This window comes from Amblyomma mixtum, chromosome 5, assembly GCF_055824585.1.
Source record: "Amblyomma mixtum isolate Tamu chromosome 5, ASM5582458v1, whole genome shotgun sequence".
In the NCBI taxonomy this organism is placed as follows: domain Eukaryota; kingdom Metazoa; phylum Arthropoda; class Arachnida; order Ixodida; family Ixodidae; genus Amblyomma; species Amblyomma mixtum.
This window is the reverse complement of record NC_143016.1, coordinates 183,127,879-183,148,387: the sequence shown is the minus strand read 5'-3', so window position 1 is coordinate 183,148,387 and position 20,509 is coordinate 183,127,879. Positions and strand designations below refer to the sequence as shown.

Here is a 20,509-nt window from a genome sequence, read left to right as displayed (position 1 = left end):
CCGCTATTGTAAACTACCCCCAGCTAACCACTAAGACGGATGGATATAAGGGCTTTTTTGGGGGGTTTCGCTGGCTATTACCAACACTATGTGAGAGACTACTCTGACCTTGCCAGCCCGCTGACAGACGCGCTTCGAAAATCGGAGCCCGTTAAGGTGACGTGGGACTCGAAGGAAGAGAATGCGTTCCAAATGATGAAACAAGCCTTGCGCCATAAGCCGGTTCTAACGGCACCAGACTTTCCGAAAGGTTTCGTCTTTGAATGTGACGGGAGCGGTCGCGGAATGGGAGTGGTGCTATGCAATATGCTAGTGGTCATGAACGGCCAGTTTTGTATTTGAGTTGCAAACTGAGTTGTAGGGAAGAGGCAGAGGAGAGAGAGTGCGCCTGCCTTGTGTGGGCGGTTCAGAAGCTGGCTTGTTATGTCTCCGGTTCTGAGTTTGTTGTGGAAACGGACCATTTCCCTCTAGCCTGGTTAAGTAACGTTTAGTCTGAAAGCGGTCGTTTGCTAAAGGTGGAGCATGACCCTCCAGCAGCACAATTTCGTTGTCCGCTATAAGGGAAGGTTGAACGCGAACGCCGATGCGCTAAGTCGCGGATTTTAGGCCTCGCTTCTTTCAGTGACCTCCTCGTTACTTACCTTCTCTCGCTTTTCAACAAACTATCATGTTCGAAGGAAGAAAGGGGCAAAAATGAATGACCTCATTTGCTTGCACAGTAGTGTGTTTTCGGTCCAAATGATTTCAAGGGGATCAAGATGATTTTCATTATTATTGCTGAATATTAAGTTCTCCTGCTATTTTCGTGTGTGGATACTTTGCAAGATGATTGTTTGAACCTTGTGTACCAGATCGTACACATGCCTCTTGTTGCAGCGGGAGAAAAAGGGTCCATCAATTTAGTTAAGTTGATTTGGATTATGGCTTTTTCTGGTGTTTGACGGGAGACAGAGGGCACTTGCTCGTGTTGGGTGTTGCCTTTTGCCGGTAGGTTTTGTAGTCTGCAGAACGACCAACCATGACCGGTGGCGAGAAGCAAGGGGATCGGAACGAGAGCAGCGAAGCTGGTCGAGGTGCCTTGGCGACAACGCTTTGAGAAGAGATCCTGGTCCGGCGAGTGCGACCTGGTGCACGTGAAGTTACCAGGACATGAACTTGGAAGAGCCTGAGAAGAGGCGCGCCAGGCATCCGAGCCACGTGGAAGCAGCTCGTCTTCCCGGCGCCTTATCTGATAACGGGGGTGCTGTTATGCCGGGAAACCCGCCCGGATTCCAAATCTGCAGGCCGCAAACTTTCTGCTGCGAACGTCCCATTGACAAGCCCTGGTAGTGCGTCGCAAGGCAGCGCGCCCTAACGCTTCCTTGACAAGCCACGATGCTGCGCCGTAAGTCAACAGGGTCTTGAGGAGAAGCATCGGCGAGCAGCGTGCCTGGACACGTCGCTGGGTGCCAGACTACGAGGCGCAGCTTTCCCTTTCCCCAGGGTGTCACCGCCCGCGGCAAAATTTGAAGCGGGTGGCCGGCGCGGTCGCTGGTTGGTCCTTTCGGACTGCCGTCGAGTGCTGCCTTTGGATTCGCCAATTCTGAGGGACCGCCGTTCCTCAGGCTATATAAGCCCCACCGCTGCCGCTTGGATAGCAGCTGCAGCTTGCAGAGAGTGACCGAGTGACCGACCCACCGTGAGTCGAGTGCTGCTCACGAGTGGAGTCGGATGGTGTGACGTGCTGGTGTCTCGCTGATCGTCGCTGTGCGAGAACAGTCGCATTGTGTAGTTCTCGGCCCCCGTGACGATGTTCAACTATATTATGCCCTGTACATAATGCATAAAGCGTTTTTCTTGATCTCACCGACGCCGGACTCGGAGTCTTCGCTACCTCCAAGAGAGCTGGCAGCGCTCAGTCACGAAACGGGTGACGAGCGCTACGGGACCACCTCTATGGCACAACATTGGATGGCAGCTATGGGATCGACCGACATCAGCTACCTCGGCGCGGTGAGTGCCTGAAGTTTTCCTCAAACGCCAGATTTTCTCTAACACAGGTCATGGTAGCTTAGAGAATTTTGGTGTAGCATTGTGTTAACCTTGTGTGTTTCAAGCCTAGGAAGAGTGTTTTGAAAACCAAGGCACGCTGAAGGGGATATAAGGCAATGTGTAAAATGCTTGCGCGTGGCTAACTAGTAGTGATATAGTAGTGTACGGCAAGTATTTTCTAAAAGGGCAAACAGCAAGAGGCCATTGTGAACGATGGAGGGTTGCAAGGTCAAAGAACTTCTCCAAATTTGTGAGGAGTTGGGCATTGATTTGGGCCCAGCAAAAAGAAATAATGCGATCCTTGAAGCCATGAGAACCGAGGACGTGACGGCTGAGGAAGCCGAAGAGGCCTGGGCTGATGTCATTGAACGGCGTGAGCGGGAGGAAAAGAGGGAGAAGGAACGTCGCGAGGAGGAAAGGGAAGAAGCATATGCACATTCATTTCTACCAAAAACATCCCGTGACTGGAACCATCTACCTGCTGACCTGGTCGCTATCACCGACAACCACCGATTTCGTACTTGCCTTACTAACATACTTTGAAGCCCTTTTTTATTTTATTTTTAAAACTTGCACTGGCGCTTATCATGATCTGTATGACTGTTCCTTCATTTTATAATCTTTTTTTTTACGTTGATGCTGTACTCTGCTGCATTCTGTTCAACCAAACTATTGCACATTTGTAACCGACCCGTGTGCTTTGAATACGTGCCGTTTTTGTTCTTTTTTCATCGTTGTTGTTGTTTTCTTTATATTTTTTCTGTTTCCTTTTATTAACCAAATTGCATAGTGTCCCTTGTATTTCTGCCCCTCCCCTCTACAATGCTTTTGTAAGCCCTGAGGGTAAAATAAATAAATAAAAAATAAGAGGAGAGGCGGGAGCGCCAGGCGCTTAGAGAGCACGAGGTAAGAATGATGGAGCTGGATCTCCTCGAAACCTCGCCAACGCCTATTCTTGCTTCTACGACAGTTCCCTCTAACGGTCCAAGAATAAGCGACCAACTGCCGCCCATGGTCGTCGGCGAGGATATGGATAGATACCTCGACAAAGTTGAGCACGTGTGCAAGGGTAATGACATTGAGGCTCTAATCTGCGGCCCAGTGCGTGGCTGTGAGTCACATAAAGGTAACGCTGAAGCGCCAAGCCAGAGCGCAGCGTTAGCGGTAAAGTGCGATGTTCCAGAGATTACCGCTGCGATCCTGAAAGATGAAGGCGTAGCGCCAAGATGTAGACCACAGGAGAGCGAGAAGCTGTTCTCTGCGGAAATTGAGACAGGTCGCTCTGAGTTCGCGACGGGCAGTGGCACACCGATAGCGCCAACTGAGAGTTCGATCGTAGGTGAGGAATGCCGCTCAGCGCTGCATCGAGTCAAAGATCTGCTTAGTGAAGGTCAAACTCCAGCGTCTTGTGATAGACTGCCGGAAAACGAGCTCTTGTGCTCAAAGGAAATAGCACCGAACGGTTCGTCAGGTGAACCGTCGCCTGGCACTGCTAGAAAAGCGCAGGTTTTGTGGCTGCGCAAGCAAAGTCTTGCTCGGGACGAGTGCATGAATTCTTCAAGACCAGATTTTGCTGGTCAGACGAAGGCTGGTAGCTTGAAGGATGAGGGCACCGAAATAACCGGAGAATCGCACAACAGATCCGCTAGGGCAGTTCCCAAAAAGCGGCGGCGTATAAGAAAAACCAATGTGAATGGTTGCGCTAAAAAGGGAAAAGTGCGGAAGAAGTTTGTACGATCGAGGGCCGGCAATGTGCGTAAGAGCCCGAAATTGTCACCTTGGAGCCCAAGAGTTCGCAGGCGTCGCGTAAAACGAAAGCCGACTCACCAGGCGCAGCCTGGTCCAAAGCGTACTACGGCGCTGTGGAAGAACCGCAGGAGAATTCCTAGGATTCGGGACGGGTGTGATGGACTCCAGAGAAGGGTGCGCGGTCGCCACACAAAAGAGCGCCACAGTGCACGCGCTAGTCAGAAAGGGAAACGACATGACTGGGACCGAGAAAGGAGGAAGCGCCCCTCTCGCTTTAAGCCTTCCAAGCGCTGCCTAGGCTTTGGATGCATGTCGCGGAGAGGCGTGACTAATCAATCCCTCAGGTTCTGTGAAGCGCAGGCTGGTCGAGCGGCCGTCCGGCCGCGACCGCGCAGGGCGCGGCTGAAGTTTGTGGATTCTAAGAATACATCTTTCTTGTATTTAGTGTTTGCTTTTTTTGGTCATTCACTCAGCTGTAAAAAGAAAGATGGAGGCAAACCAAAATTTGAGCTTCGGACTTAGAAACGGGCCGTATTGTTTCTCTAGCCTGATGGGCAGAGTGATTCATGGTTTCGGCGGGTTCGCATTGCCATACCTCGACGATGTTGCCATCTTTTCGGACACTTGGGAAGAACATCTCGAGCACTTGCGAGTCGTATTTTGCAGGTTGAAAGAGACAGGCCGTACTGTGAAACCAGCTAAATGTCACATAGGTTACAGTGAAGTGACTTATTTGGGCCATGTGGTGGGGTGCGGCTAGCGTAGACCTTCCGACATCAAGGTAGCCGCTATTGTAAACTACCCCCAGCTAACCACTAAGACGGATGGATATAAGGGCTTTTTTGGGGGGTTTCGCTGGCTATTACCAACACTATGTGAGAGACTACTCTGACCTTGCCAGCCCGCTGACAGACGCGCTTCGAAAATCGGAGCCCGTTAAGGTGACGTGGGACTCGAAGGAAGAGAATGCGTTCCAAATGATGAAACAAGCCTTGCGCCATAAGCCGGTTCTAACGGCACCAGACTTTCCGAAAGGTTTCGTCTTTGAATGTGACGGGAGCGGTCGCGGAATGGGAGTGGTGCTATGCAATATGCTAGTGGTCATGAACGGCCAGTTTTGTATTTGAGTTGCAAACTGAGTTGTAGGGAAGAGGCAGAGGAGAGAGAGTGCGCCTGCCTTGTGTGGGCGGTTCAGAAGCTGGCTTGTTATGTCTCCGGTTCTGAGTTTGTTGTGGAAACGGACCATTTCCCTCTAGCCTGGTTAAGTAACGTTTAGTCTGAAAGCGGTCGTTTGCTGAGGTGGAGCATGACCCTCCAGCAGCACAATTTCGTTGTCCGCTATAAGGGAAGGTTGAACGCGAACGCCGATGCTCTAAGTCGCGGATTTTAGGCCTCGCTTCTTTCAGTGACCTCCTCGTTACTTACCTTCTCTCGCTTTTCAACAAACTATCATGTTCGAAGGAAGAAAGGGGCAAAAATGAATGACCTCATTTGCTTGCACAGTAGTGTGTTTTCGGTCCAAATGATTTCAAGGGGATCAAGATGATTTTCATTATTATTGCTGAATATTAAGTTCTCCTGCTATTTTCGTGTGTGGATACTTTGCAAGATGATTGTTTGAACCTTGTGTACCAGATCGTACACATGCCTCTTGTTGCAGCGGGAGAAAAAGGGTCCATCAATTTAGTTAAGTTGATTTGGATTATGGCTTTTTCTGGTGTTTGACGGGAGACAGAGGGCACTTGCTCGTGTTGGGTGTTGCCTTTTGCCGGTAGGTTTTGTAGTCTGCAGAACGACCAACCATGACCGGTGGCGAGAAGCAAGGGGATCGGAACGAGAGCAGCGAAGCTGGTCGAGGTGCCTTGGCGACAACGCTTTGAGAAGAGATCCTGGTCCGGCGAGTGCGACCTGGTGCACGTGAAGTTACCAGGACATGAACTTGGAAGAGCCTGAGAAGAGGCGCGCCAGGCATCCGAGCCACGTGGAAGCAGCTCGTCTTCCCGGCGCCTTATCTGATAACGGGGGTGCTGTTATGCCGGGAAACCCGCCCGGATTCCAAATCTGCAGGCCGCAAACTTTCTGCTGCGAACGTCCCATTGACAAGCCCTGGTAGTGCGTCGCAAGGCAGCGCGCCCTAACGCTTCCTTGACAAGCCACGATGCTGCGCCGTAAGTCAACAGGGTCTTGAGGAGAAGCATCGGCGAGCAGCGTGCCTGGACACGTCGCTGGGTGCCTGACTACGAGGCGCCGCTTTCCCTTTCCCCAGGGTGTCACCGCGCGCGGCAAAATTTGAAGCGGGTGGCCGGCGCGGTCGCTGGTTGGTCCTTTCGGACTGCCGTCGAGTGCTGCCTTTGGATTCGCCAATTCTGAGGGACCGCCGTTCCTCAGGCTATATAAGCCCCACCGCTGCCGCTTGGATAGCAGCTGCAGCTTGCAGAGAGTGACCGAGTGACCGACCCACCGTGAGTCGAGTGCTGCTCACGAGTGGAGTCGGATGGTGTGACGTGCTGGTGTCTCGCTGATCGTCGCTGTGCGAGAACAGTCGCATTGTGTAGTTCTCGGCCCCCGTGACGATGTTCAACTATATTATGCCCTGTACATAATGCATAAAGCGTTTTTCTTGATCTCACCGACGCCGGACTCGGAGTCTTCGCTACCTCCAAGAGAGCTGGCAGCGCTCAGTCACGAAACGGGTGACGAGCGCTACGGGACCACCTCTATGGCACAACATTGGATGGCAGCTATGGGATCGACCGACATCAGCTACCTCGGCGCGGTGAGTGCCTGAAGTTTTCCTCAAACGCCAGATTTTCTCTAACACAGGTCATGGTAGCTTAGAGAATTTTGGTGTAGCATTGTGTTAACCTTGTGTGTTTCAAGCCTAGGAAGAGTGTTTTGAAAACCAAGGCACGCTGAAGGGGATATAAGGCAATGTGTAAAATGCTTGCGCGTGGCTAACTAGTAGTGATATAGTAGTGTACGGCAAGTATTTTCTAAAAGGGCAAACAGCAAGAGGCCATTGTGAACGATGGAGGGTTGCAAGGTCAAAGAACTTCTCCAAATTTGTGAGGAGTTGGGCATTGATTTGGGCCCAGCAAAAAGAAATAATGCGATCCTTGAAGCCATGAGAACCGAGGACGTGACGGCTGAGGAAGCCGAAGAGGCCTGGGCTGATGTTATTGAACGGCGTGAGCGGGAGGAAAAGAGGGAGAAGGAACGTCGCGAGGAGGAAAGGGAAGAAGCATATGCACATTCATTTCTACCAAAAACATCCCGTGACTGGAACCATCTACCTGCTGACCTGGTCGCTATCACCGACAACCACCGATTTCGTACTTGCCTTACTAACATACTTTGAAGCCCTTTTTTATTTTATTTTTAAAACTTGCACTGGCGCTTATCATGATCTGTATGACTGTTCCTTCATTTTATAATCTTTTTTTTTACGTTGATGCTGTACTCTGCTGCATTCTGTTCAACCAAACTATTGCACATTTGTAACCGACCCGTGTGCTTTGAATACGTGCCGTTTTTGTTCTTTTTTCATCGTTGTTGTTGTTTTCTTTATATTTTTTTCTGTTTCCTTTTATTAACCAAATTGCATAGTGTCCCTTGTATTTCTGCCCCTCCCCTCTACAATGCTTTTGTAAGCCCTGAGGGTAAAATAAATAAATAAAAAATAAGAGGAGAGGCGGGAGCGCCAGGCGCTTAGAGAGCACGAGGTAAGAATGATGGAGCTGGATCTCCTCGAAACCTCGCCAACGCCTATTCTTGCTTCTACGACAGTTCCCTCTAACGGTCCAAGAATAAGCGACCAACTGCCGCCCATGGTCGTCGGCGAGGATATGGATAGATACCTCGACAAAGTTGAGCACGTGTGCAAGGGTAATGACATTGAGGCTCTAATCTGCGGCCCAGTGCGTGGCTGTGAGTCACATAAAGGTAACGCTGAAGCGCCAAGCCAGAGCGCAGCGTTAGCGGTAAAGTGCGATGTTCCAGAGATTACCGCTGCGATCCTGAAAGATGAAGGCGTAGCGCCAAGATGTAGACCACAGGAGAGCGAGAAGCTGTTCTCTGCGGAAATTGAGACAGGTCGCTCTGAGTTCGCGACGGGCAGTGGCACACCGATAGCGCCAACTGAGAGTTCGATCGTAGGTGAGGAATGCCGCTCAGCGCTGCATCGAGTCAAAGATCTGCTTAGTGAAGGTCAAACTCCAGCGTCTTGTGATAGACTGCCGGAAAACGAGCTCTTGTGCTCAAAGGAAATAGCACCGAACGGTTCGTCAGGTGAACCGTCGCCTGGCACTGCTAGAAAAGCGCAGGTTTTGTGGCTGCGCAAGCAAAGTCTTGCTCGGGACGAGTGCATGAATTCTTCAAGACCAGATTTTGCTGGTCAGACGAAGGCTGGTAGCTTGAAGGATGAGGGCACCGAAATAACCGGAGAATCGCACAACAGATCCGCTAGGGCAGTTCCCAAAAAGCGGCGGCGTATAAGAAAAACCAATGTGAATGGTTGCGCTAAAAAGGGAAAAGTGCGGAAGAAGTTTGTACGATCGAGGGCCGGCAATGTGCGTAAGAGCCCGAAATTGTCACCTTGGAGCCCAAGAGTTCGCAGGCGTCGCGTAAAACGAAAGCCGACTCACCAGGCGCAGCCTGGTCCAAAGCGTACTACGGCGCTGTGGAAGAACCGCAGGAGAATTCCTAGGATTCGGGACGGGTGTGATGGACTCCAGAGAAGGGTGCGCGGTCGCCACACAAAAGAGCGCCACAGTGCACGCGCTAGTCAGAAAGGGAAACGACATGACTGGGACCGAGAAAGGAGGAAGCGCCCCTCTCGCTTTAAGCCTTCCAAGCGCTGCCTAGGCTTTGGATGCATGTCGCGGAGAGGCGTGACTAATCAATCCCTCAGGTTCTGTGAAGCGCAGGCTGGTCGAGCGGCCGTCCGGCCGCGACCGCGCAGGGCGCGGCTGAAGTTTGTGGATTCTAAGAATACATCTTTCTTGTATTTAGTGTTTGCTTTTTTTGGTCATTCACTCAGCTGTAAAAAGAAAGATGGAGGCAAACCAAAATTTGAGCTTCGGACTTAGAAACGGGCCGTATTGTTTCTCTAGCCTGATGGGCAGAGTGATTCATGGTTTCGGCGGGTTCGCATTGCCATACCTCGACGATGTTGCCATCTTTTCGGACACTTGGGAAGAACATCTCGAGCACTTGCGAGTCGTATTTTGCAGGTTGAAAGAGACAGGCCGTACTGTGAAACCAGCTAAATGTCACATAGGTTACAGTGAAGTGACTTATTTGGGCCATGTGGTGGGGTGCGGCTAGCGTAGACCTTCCGACATCAAGGTAGCCGCTATTGTAAACTACCCCCAGCTAACCACTAAGACGGATGGATATAAGGGCTTTTTTGGGGGGTTTCGCTGGCTATTACCAACACTATGTGAGAGACTACTCTGACCTTGCCAGCCCGCTGACAGACGCGCTTCGAAAATCGGAGCCCGTTAAGGTGACGTGGGACTCGAAGGAAGAGAATGCGTTCCAAATGATGAAACAAGCCTTGCGCCATAAGCCGGTTCTAACGGCACCAGACTTTCCGAAAGGTTTCGTCTTTGAATGTGACGGGAGCGGTCGCGGAATGGGAGTGGTGCTATGCAATATGCTAGTGGTCATGAACGGCCAGTTTTGTATTTGAGTTGCAAACTGAGTTGTAGGGAAGAGGCAGAGGAGAGAGAGTGCGCCTGCCTTGTGTGGGCGGTTCAGAAGCTGGCTTGTTATGTCTCCGGTTCTGAGTTTGTTGTGGAAACGGACCATTTCCCTCTAGCCTGGTTAAGTAACGTTTAGTCTGAAAGCGGTCGTTTGCTGAGGTGGAGCATGACCCTCCAGCAGCACAATTTCGTTGTCCGCTATAAGGGAAGGTTGAACGCGAACGCCGATGCTCTAAGTCGCGGATTTTAGGCCTCGCTTCTTTCAGTGACCTCCTCGTTACTTACCTTCTCTCGCTTTTCAACAAACTATCATGTTCGAAGGAAGAAAGGGGCAAAAATGAATGACCTCATTTGCTTGCACAGTAGTGTGTTTTCGGTCCAAATGATTTCAAGGGGATCAAGATGATTTTCATTATTATTGCTGAATATTAAGTTCTCCTGCTATTTTCGTGTGTGGATACTTTGCAAGATGATTGTTTGAACCTTGTGTACCAGATCGTACACATGCCTCTTGTTGCAGCGGGAGAAAAAGGGTCCATCAATTTAGTTAAGTTGATTTGGATTATGGCTTTTTCTGGTGTTTGACGGGAGACAGAGGGCACTTGCTCGTGTTGGGTGTTGCCTTTTGCCGGTAGGTTTTGTAGTCTGCAGAACGACCAACCATGACCGGTGGCGAGAAGCAAGGGGATCGGAACGAGAGCAGCGAAGCTGGTCGAGGTGCCTTGGCGACAACGCTTTGAGAAGAGATCCTGGTCCGGCGAGTGCGACCTGGTGCACGTGAAGTTACCAGGACATGAACTTGGAAGAGCCTGAGAAGAGGCGCGCCAGGCATTCGAGCCACGTGGAAGCAGCTCGTCTTCCCGGCGCCTTATCTGATAACGGGGGTGCTGTTATGCCGGGAAACCCGCCCGGATTCCAAATCTGCAGGCCGCAAACTTTCTGCTGCGAACGTCCCATTGACAAGCCCTGGTAGTGCGTCGCAAGGCAGCGCGCCCTAACGCTTCCTTGACAAGCCACGATGCTGCGCCGTAAGTCAACAGGGTCTTGAGGAGAAGCATCGGCGAGCAGCGTGCCTGGACACGTCGCTGGGTGCCAGACTACGAGGCGCCGCTTTCCCTTTCCCCAGGGTGTCACCGCCCGCGGCAAAATTTGAAGCGGGTGGCCGGCGCGGTCGCTGGTTGGTCCTTTCGGACTGCCGTCGAGTGCTGCCTTTGGATTCGCCAATTCTGAGGGACCGCCGTTCCTCAGGCTATATAAGCCCCACCGCTGCCGCTTGGATAGCAGCTGCAGCTTGCAGAGAGTGACCGAGTGACCGACCCACCGTGAGTCGAGTGCTGCTCACGAGTGGAGTCGGATGGTGTGACGTGCTGGTGTCTCGCTGATCGTCGCTGTGCGAGAACAGTCGCATTGTGTAGTTCTCGGCCCCCGTGACGATGTTCAACTATATTATGCCCTGTACATAATGCATAAAGCGTTTTTCTTGATCTCACCGACGCCGGACTCGGAGTCTTCGCTACCTCCAAGAGAGCTGGCAGCGCTCAGTCACGAAACGGGTGACGAGCGCTACGGGACCACCTCTATGGCACAAACGCACGCAGATACAGGTAGAGGGGTTCTGCTGGCACGTAACATAATTTGTAAGAGTTGCGCCGCTCCCTGGCTCGTCTGGGGCCCGGTTAGTGAGTGCGGGGGTGGACCAGTTGGCGGTCTGATTCCCCAGTAAACCCGAGTCACCTGGAGTCCAAATGAGGAATCGTATCGTGCGGTCGTGATCGCGAGCTACTCTTCGAAGTATTCTTCGTGCTGTCGGCGTTATCCAGCCCAGTTCATAATTCCGACAGGCCCCACGCGAATCGGATAAGATGAAGTAAGATTGATGGTGGGAGGAAGCCATTGCGATTGCTACTTCCTCCGCGGGGGTTCTCATAGGGGCGTTAAAAATGAGGCCGTCTACCTGTCTTTCCTCCTGAATGACTGCGGCTGTGTACCATCCTCTCATGGAATGTTGTGGGTCCGCAACTTCAACGTAGAAAACGCTGTATTTTGAAACATAATGGCGGTGTAGAGGATTCTTCCACGCCGGAGCCGTCCATTGTTGTCTTTGATGTACATTTCGGTAGGAAGGCTGCTAACACGGAGGGTGCTTCTCCATAGTTCGGGCACTCGTACCCTTTGCTCCTTGTGATGGTCGGGATGTATATACAGGCGCCGCCGCGGTGGCTCAGTGGCTATGGTGCTCGGCTGCTGACCCGAAAGACGCGGGTTCGATCCCGGCCGCGGCGGCTAGAATTTCTTTGGGGGAGAAATTCTAGAGGCCCGTGTACTGTGCGATGTCAGTGCACGTTAAAGAAGCCCAGGTGGACGAAATTTCCGGAGCCCTCCACTACGGCGTCTCTCATAGCCTTAGTTGCTTTGGGACGTTAAACCCCATAAACCAAACCAAACCATATACAGGCGGTCCAGAAGGCGACAGCCGGACAGGCTCTGGGCAAGACCGGAATATTGAGTATTGAGGTGCGCCTCGCACAGCTCCCGATAGGTGTTCACCACCCCACATGTCGGGAGCCTTGAACTGGAAGTAGAGAACGGGTGGTCAAGCGCCCTGTTGATCATATTGAGGAGAGTAACCTCTAAGGCGTCTTCATCATGCTTGCGCAAGTGCAGGTATGGAGTCGAATAAAGCTTTAGACTCATCACAGAAGCATGGCCGAGTAGCATCTCATCCTTACTTCTGAGGCCCCCACGCTTGTTGGAGACGCGGCGGACCATATGGCCCACTTGGTAGCCAAACTTGCGAAGCTTGGCTAGGGTTGTGTCAGCACGACGATTTTGGTGAATAAGGAGTTGGAGGAGTCTGATCTCTTTGGCTTCACGTATGGCTCCACTAGCCAGAGTGAGAAGTATTCGGGTTTTGCATCCTGGCAAGGGGCGGAGAAGCACGAGTTCTGATTTTTTAGGAGAGCACTGCAGACCACAGTACGCAGCTTAGCGATCCACTATGCCAGCCGCTGTTTGCAGGCTGCCCTCCAGTTAAGCAGTGTTGCAATCTGTTGCCCAAATGGGTATGTTGTGGGCATACAGTGTATGCTGAACACATTCAACTCCAGTCAGTTGGCCAGGGAGATGGAGCATTGCCAGATGAAAGAGTAGTGGAAACAAAATGGGCGTTGTGGCTTTCCCCGCGTACTCATTTTGTAACGACAGTGCTTTGGATGTAATTACAAGTGTTGTGTCCGCAGTTTGTCTTGCTTAGGTGAGCGAGGATGACGCTGTGTTTCACGTTATCGAGGCGCCCTTCAAATCCAAGGCGAGAACCACCTTGTCATTGTGAGGGTGCTCGACAGGCGTTAGTACCTCGCGGCGGAGTTGAAGCAGAATGCCTTGTGCCGACTTGTGAGGCCGGAATCGAAACATCGTGTCTGCGAACGTATTACGAGCCACCAGATATACTGAGAGGCGATCTCGAACCATGGACTCTATATGCTTCACCGCACAAGACGTTAAAGAGATGGGCTGGAGAGGATCGGTATTGATGGCCTTACCTGCCTTGGAGATGAAGGTGTCAAGCGCCGTTTTCCAATCTAGGGGGAGGATTATTTCCTTTCCAGATTGCATTGATATATTCTATATTCTAGCAGGGCCTCATACGACCGGTCAGGAAGGTTTGCCAAAAGCTTGACTGTAACCTTGTGTTCGCCCGGCGCGGTACCCCTTCTGATTTTAGAAAAAGCCGCCGAAGATCGTGAAACTGGAACGGATGATCCAGAGCCGGATTATTTCTGCCCGCATAGAGGTATTCCTGTCCATGGGGGTCATGGACTTGACACAGATACTGATCCCCTAGAGCCTGTACAATCTCGTCCGCATTACTTTGAAGTTATGAATTGCTCGTTGCAGATGTACTGCGCTTCCATGCGAGTCTGAGTTGGATCTATGAGGTTGCGGAATAGCCTCCAGTTATTGCGACTAGACATTTGTCAACAGCCGAGCTACAGCGATTAAGCCAGTTAGAGTCGGTTAGCTGGGCAGCATACTCAGCCGCCTTTTGGATGAGGTCATGAGCCTGCAAGCGGAGTTTCGTGCTATGTTTCTGACGACATCCACCTGCTAGTGAGGCTACACCGCGCATCCCAAGGACGAAGGAGGCAGTTGTCCACATCCGTCACCTTATCTGTGAGTTTTATTTGCTTATCGTGTTTGTGTAGCGTTTGGAGAATGGTGTGTGCCCAGGAGAAGTAGTTTTATTGCGGCAGACTGTACGGGGGCAAGTATTGACAGAAAGTTGTCCAGAAAGTATTCACAGAATGTTGGCGGGCCTGCGCTATGAGGCGGTTTAGGGGGCGAGTATAGATGATAGCGTTGCTGATGCTGTGGTCGCGACCAAGGGTATCCTCGATGTGGATCCAGTCTGCGTGTCTTATGTTGCGGGTAAGGGTAAGATCGGGACCAGTGTCCCGAGTTACGGAGTTACCCATACGCGTTGAATGAATGGGTTCAGTACAGAGAGCAATACCTGGCGTGAAGGTTAGTTCCGCAAGCTTTCTTCCACGTGACTCTCCCTTGCTATAGCCCCACAAACGACTGGGGGCGTTGAAATCGCCCCCAGTCAGAAGGGGGTCGCGACCTGCTATCTTAAGCGCCTTGCTAGATGCCCGAGAATTTAATGTTCTCACGTTTAGGGGGGCAGTGTATATTTAAAACGTACGGGTGTGTCAGTCCGACGCAGGGGAAGACTGTCACTATCACGTACAAATCGGAGATTAAGTTCGATATCGACCTCCTGCGCGGAATAGCCTTTGTGGAAAAGGTCAGGTGGACGGGTCCCATTGCAAAGTGTTGTAACCCGACAGCATCACCGCAGCCCCAGGTTCCTGGAGTCCGACTGAAGCTGACGGAGGATCAAAATGTCGAGATATAATCTGAAGTTCCCTCTTGTTTTGCGGTATTTGAAGCAGCGGAAGTTCCATTGCTTGAGAGAGAAAGCGCGATGTTTTGGGGGCAGGCTGGGTGGTCTAGGGTCAGTGCCATGTAAAATTTTGCGTGCAGTTGGGCTAGACTCTGAAGCTATGGCTCCCAGGCCCTGAACTGGGAGGGGCTCCGCAAAATCTTCAGTGATTACGCTCAGGTCAGCATTTCGTGTATATTTTGATGGACGGTTAACGTCCTTTAGCGAATTAGACCTACGCCCGAAGCGTGGGCCAGACTCGTTAATCCATGTTTTAATGTTACCGATGACCGCAGTGGTCACATTCTGAGCGATGATTTCTAGGATGTCACCAAAGGTGAAAAACTGGCCTACCAATTCGGCTAGGGTGTTTTGTACAGTCGTTATGCGGCTGTCCTTTGTGTTTTCCTGAGGGCCCTCGCACGCAGGCGCGGGTCCCTCAGGGCGCACAACTGGGCGCGCTTGTGACGACGGCGGGGAAAGTGGGCCGGCTTGTGAAACAGAGTAAAAATTTGTTTTCAGCAGCTAGCTGAGCTACCTACGCACGAAGCGCCACCATTTCGCGGCGCATCTGTACGATTTCGGGGGAGAAGGAGGAAGGGGGCCGAACGTCGGGGAAGGCGACCTTAGCCCAGCAGCCTACCTTGCTCGGCGATGTCTTGGAAACTGCAGTCGCTGATGGGCCGCTCCCTCCGCGCTCCGGGAAGTCCCTGGCCTGGGAAGCCGGAGCACCCTGGTCCTTTGACGTCTTCGGCGACGATGTCAGTGAGATGAAGGGCGAAGGCGGCGTCTTCGAATTGGCTGGCGGGCGCCTGGCGACGCCGAGCGGCGGCGTGCCATTAGTCGCAGCGCCATCAGGCTTGCCGCCGGAAGCACCTCCTGGTACGGTGTCCGATGACCGAGGAGGACGTGTTGCTGCGGGTGCCTTGGAGCTGCAGCCAGCGGGGATTCGTGGAGATTTGTGGAGCCGGCGAAATTTGCCTAAGCAGGCCTGCGAGCCCGTGAGGTGGGCTTCCTCGCAGACCATGTATGCAGGCTTGCACTGGTTGGGCGCCACGCCGCCGTCGGCAGTCCTTCCTACGTTCTGGCCGCAATGGTCGCAGTGTACCTCTACCGGGCGGGGACAGTTGGCCATCCGGTGCCCGATGGTTCCGTACAGGTAACAAGGAGGGATGGTGCGCTTGTACTCCCGCACTGGTGGTACCGTTGAGTTGTACAGGACAAAGCGCGGTACCTTCCGGCTCACGAAGGTGACCAGCGCAGTAGAGGATTTTCCGAGCTTGCGGAAGAAGGCGATGTCTCCGTCGCACCAGATGATTGTGTCGTGGAGAGTAGGCGAGGTCTCCCGCTCGTTAACGGTGATGACTTCCCGGCACACCACGCCGTTCAGTTTCGCGTGGCCAATAAGAGGAATTGAACCCTCACTTGACCTCAGGGTGAACTCCCGGGCTAGCTTGTTGGCTGTTGCAACGTCTTGGGTGGCGCAGAGAAAAATATTCTGGTTCCAGAGGGGCGAGATGGTGAGGGCTTTGACAGCCTCGGCGCAAACATGGGAGGCAAAGGCCGGTTTACCGGGCTTGAAAGCTTGGCGGAAGTTGACCATAGCCCGCGGCTTCACTACTACAATGATGGCTTCCTTCCCGAAACTATACATTCTGCGCGGACGCCACGATGACTTCTGTCCCGGCGAAATCCGCGCGCCGACCTCTGGAGCAGGAGAGTTTTGAGCCGCCACGTCAGTACCGCAGGTGGCGGCAACCGTCTTCAGGCGTTGGCCGTAGGGCCCAGCGCGAGTAACGTGTAGAGGCTGTTGTCAGAAATAGCGTCCGACGATTCCGCAGCGTCTTGAGGAGCAGCAGGGGAGATTTCAGTCCAAGATAGAGTAGACGCATTGTAACCGCGAATAGCAGAGGCAGCCATGCTGGCCAGTGGCCGCCGCGACCCCATCCAGGGCGGTGCTAACGCTAGCTCTCGTTGGGCCTTGCGGAGCTCCCATGAGGGAGAAAAAAAATCGGTTATAGAATCCCCAATAAAAATCCGACCTGGATTAAAGTAGTTTCTTCGTGTTCCAGACAGCTTTAGGCAGATGATGTGAGCAAAAGTTTTGGGATGCAGCGAAAATTTCCGGCCTTCCGGAAGAAAATCGTGACAGTTGATGACCTGGTCCTAGGAGCGCAGCAGGGTCTCTCAGTCCTCCCTGGTCTTGAGGTGCTCTAAGTACCACGCAAGCCGATTTGCCCGACAATGAAAAAGAAGATGGAGAGCAGAAGAAAGAGGTTTAGGACACAGAGTGGAGGATGAAGTGAGCAAAATGAATTGATAGGGAGAAAGCCTGAGAGGGTTGAATCTGTGTTTGTAACATGCGCCAAAGAGTTGCCTGCCGATTGATAAGGGACTTGTGCAGTAGAGAAGAGAGCTGACGAAAGGACAAAGTCTATCCCATATCTGGGTAATCAACCGTGCGTAACATCAGTGTGCGTTAAATATCCCTAAGAGGACGACAACGGCGCCCCTGTATCTCTTTTTTTCACTCTATGGTACCTGCCTTCCCACAGGCGCGGTTCAGGTATCTACCTAGACGCGAGACAGTTATTGCGCCTTTACACTTAAAATCAATTCTTCTCTCTCTTCGCCTCTCTTTTGGCCTCCTAACACCTCTGCACCCTCCTTGTACTACAGCGTGCACCGAACGGATCACGACAGCAATCCGGCAGATGGAGTATCCACTGCTGTCGCTTGGAAAGGCGGTGAATATCGCTCGAAGCCTTCGCCTTCCTCGGTAGCACTCAGCTTCGCAGGTAGGGGATATGTGCGGAGAAAACAGGCTTTTGTAAGAAACTTCGTATGGAAACACGTTACCATGGCTACCACCAGCGCATTCATTCTGAAGTGGTATGGCGAAATCTGAGCTGCATTTTGCTTTGTCTTAAAAATGACTTGAAATGGAGTGAAGAATACTTAAGCAAGAGCTAGCACTGACGCAGACGTTTGGGCTGCCTGTGAGATTATGTCTTTTTAATATACCTTTATTTTATTCCTCGAGTGAACTCGTATGTCTCACAAAAACAGTTTGCGCTGTTCTGTATTCGCTGACTAATACTGTATTTATTTCTGTGACAAGATGGTTAGAATAACGAAACCAACTAACTCTGGAATATGAGCAAGAGTTTGGTATCAGGAGCGCAAAGACGCAGCAACTGACTAAATGAGGTTCTGGTTTCAAAAATCAAACGTAGGCTTAAACGCAGCGATTAAAGAAAGAAGTGCGGTTAGAAGAGCCTGAGGCCCTTGAGTCTTCCTCCTCCGCGTTTTCTGAAAACCCTGCTTCACCTAATCAACACACACGCACATGTACCCCGCAAAATGTGCTGCAAGCAACACCTCTGCCGGAAAAAAGGGGTACAATATCAAACTTTATTTTATTTACTCATTCCAGGCATCCTTTGCCACATTCGAATTTCCAGAATCAAGCTCTCAATAACAATATCGGCTTTCTTGATTCACTATATCCAGATGGATTGGACAATTTTATTATTCGACGAACGACGGTCGACTTTAAGAAACTTTCAACTGTTTTTTCCTGCGATAAATTTTTCTAAGATATCTCATTCTTACATTAATTACATGCTGGGAACACCACGAAAAATTACATCTACAAATTGCCTTGCCCGCATTGCCCATGGCACAACGGGCTTCAATCATTGAAAATAAATATTGAGGCAGGAGGCAAATAAAAATTTTGCATAGCGTCAAAAACGAACTTTAAAAAAATTGAGGCGAATAAGTTGCTTGGCTAGCTAATTTTCAGACATCATGGGATAAGCAGTGCTTGCAGATAATAACAGTGAAGTAAAAACAACAGACACTGAGAAAGTGCACTGAACTTAAAGCTTCAAAAATAAAGCTCTGGGTTCAGCACAGTTGTGCGTGTTGTTTTCCTTCCCTGTCCTCGTCTGCAAGTGCTGATATCCCATGATCAAACAACAACAATGTTGCCTACTACAGCTCATTAAAGTGGCTGATTTCAAGTACGATGCAGCCATTGGCTATTCAGGGCGGCGGTATGTAGCTATCCGGACTGCCTGCGGCCTTGCTTAGGTCCTGCTTGTATGTGCCGTGCAGCACCTGCCATATCCGATCATGCATGCACTTGTTGATGGTAGCGTTAATCGATTCTAGTTCTAGACCCGTGAACTGTAGCCCTGGAACGGCGTATATGGTGAGGTTAAACGGGCGTACCAGCCATGTGCTCAGTCTCGGCCGACCACCTGCGAAACAGAGCATCGTGTGAGGGCAGCTTCTGCGCGTAGTGTATTTACTAGACATCTCAATCAGAAACCAATATATAAATGTGCCTTTGGTCTAAACACCGCAAGAACAGATCAAAGGGCGGGTTATATGTACTAATCAGAGTTAATACTCTAAACCTGAAAGAGCTACCACGGGGCGCATAAAACAATTGACCACTAGCGGGTGCAAATTCGATACAAATGTGCGCCTAGTCATTTTTCAATAGTTGACTGAATAAAGAACATTGGCGAATATTGTAGGGGCTCCAGCGGAGGCTGAAGCTAGTAATATTGCATTCTATTTCACATCTTTCTCGCAGCTAAATAGCGAGCATAAATTTATCTCTCAGATTTGGAAAATTATCAGTTTTCCCGATCTCCCCCGCAAACGGCTACAGAGCGCTCAAAAACGTGACGTTCGTATGGGCATCTAAAGAGACAGAACGAGTGCTTCGCATCTATGAAAATGTCTGCCCCCTTCTTTCCTGAATCTCATCCTAGAACTCAATTTGATGTGGACAAAAACATCATGCGGTGGTGCCGCAGTGGGGCTTGGAGGAAATTGCTTTTACGTTGTGCGTACCTATACGTGTTCAGACGCCAGCGTGGCGGTTCCCGAATATCATCCTAAATGGCTAGAAATCGAAGCTGCTTAATTTAGAGATGTCGATCACAGAAGCCTAACTACCAAGAAAGGAATGTGGTTTATATCCTCTATACCGCCCAGCCGCGGCATGAGGAAACTACGTTGTCCCACTCCTATAAAACCGAGCGGAGTGCATTTGCGACATACCCATTATATGCCGTATATTCGTTAAGGCAAAACCTTAGAGCAAAAAGTATTGTGTCAATACACTCGAAATTAATACTCAGTAATTTCTGGTCAAAATGTAAGATTTAGGTTCGAGAAAGGTTTGTGAAGAGAAAACTGTGCACAGTGGAAACTGCTGGAGAATGCTCCTGCGCTACTGGTGTGTTATTGTTTTGCAACTTTAGTGCTAAGCTGTGGTAACACTTCGCGGAATAAAAATGGCTGAGGCTTAGCTAAGGTTAAGCCTATTCAGATGCGAAGCATATTGATGGCTAGGCTTGGTAATACATGGCTTTCCTTGGTTGACGTTCATCCCGCTCTTCATCGGTCTCTGTGGCACGCTGAAGCTTTTGCTTCTCGTTCAAATCAGCCCTGCTTCTAGGCGGCATCCCAACACCTGGCCGCCTCGTAAGTGCCCGGAGAGCGAGGCAAGCTCAGCTTTATACCGCTGCTGTAGCGTCCCGTGGTCAGCTGCAGCGCCTCTGATGTGGAGCCTCCACCACCGCGGCCGACCGCGCGAGCCGGCAGCCCATCTCTCCTCTGCTGTGACGTCATGTTGTCCCGTGGTATCACGTGGTCACACTAAAGGTCAATGGTAGCTCCACCGCCGCGCTCGACGGGCTGTAGTGTAGCTCTAGTAATATGCTTCGCATAAAACTTCCAATTTTCACATCTTGGCTCGATACTTGTTGCGGTAGTCGTTGCGTTCGTTTACTTTTCGGAAAATTCCAGACTACTTTAACTTGCACATCTTTGTCTCTGCTAAACAAGCTGCACTAAATGTTTTGGAACTTGAGAAATTTTATTTTACCCTGACACATCACGATTTCCAGGAATTGCTACAGATTTATACAGCTATTGTAACTTATCTTCTCCCGAAAAAATAACAAAATTCTGGAATTGTTGCAATCTGTGGTTGTCGAAGTCCTGAGAATTCCTCACATATTTTGCTCGGTGAAATGGTCAAAACTATCCGATA

At 51.0% G+C, this 20,509-nt stretch overlaps 1 protein-coding gene and 2 pseudogenes across 1 annotated transcript in view; all 3 read right to left on the bottom strand.

Moving 5' to 3' along the window:
• Positions 1-12,254, bottom strand: part of LOC149345021 (uncharacterized) — a 48,159-nt pseudogene extending 35,905 nt beyond the window's left edge.
• Positions 12,255-14,968: 2,714 nt separating this feature from the next.
• LOC149345020 (uncharacterized) lies at positions 14,969-15,981 on the bottom strand (annotated as a pseudogene).
• Positions 15,982-18,480: 2,499 nt separating this feature from the next.
• Positions 18,481-20,509, bottom strand: part of LOC149345019 (uncharacterized) — a 50,469-nt gene continuing 48,440 nt past the window's right edge. Inside the window, exon 4 of the mRNA XM_089547348.1 lies at positions 18,481-18,698. Coding sequence (XP_089403474.1) covers positions 18,481-18,698 — 218 coding nt within the window. The remainder of the gene's footprint in view (positions 18,699-20,509) is intronic.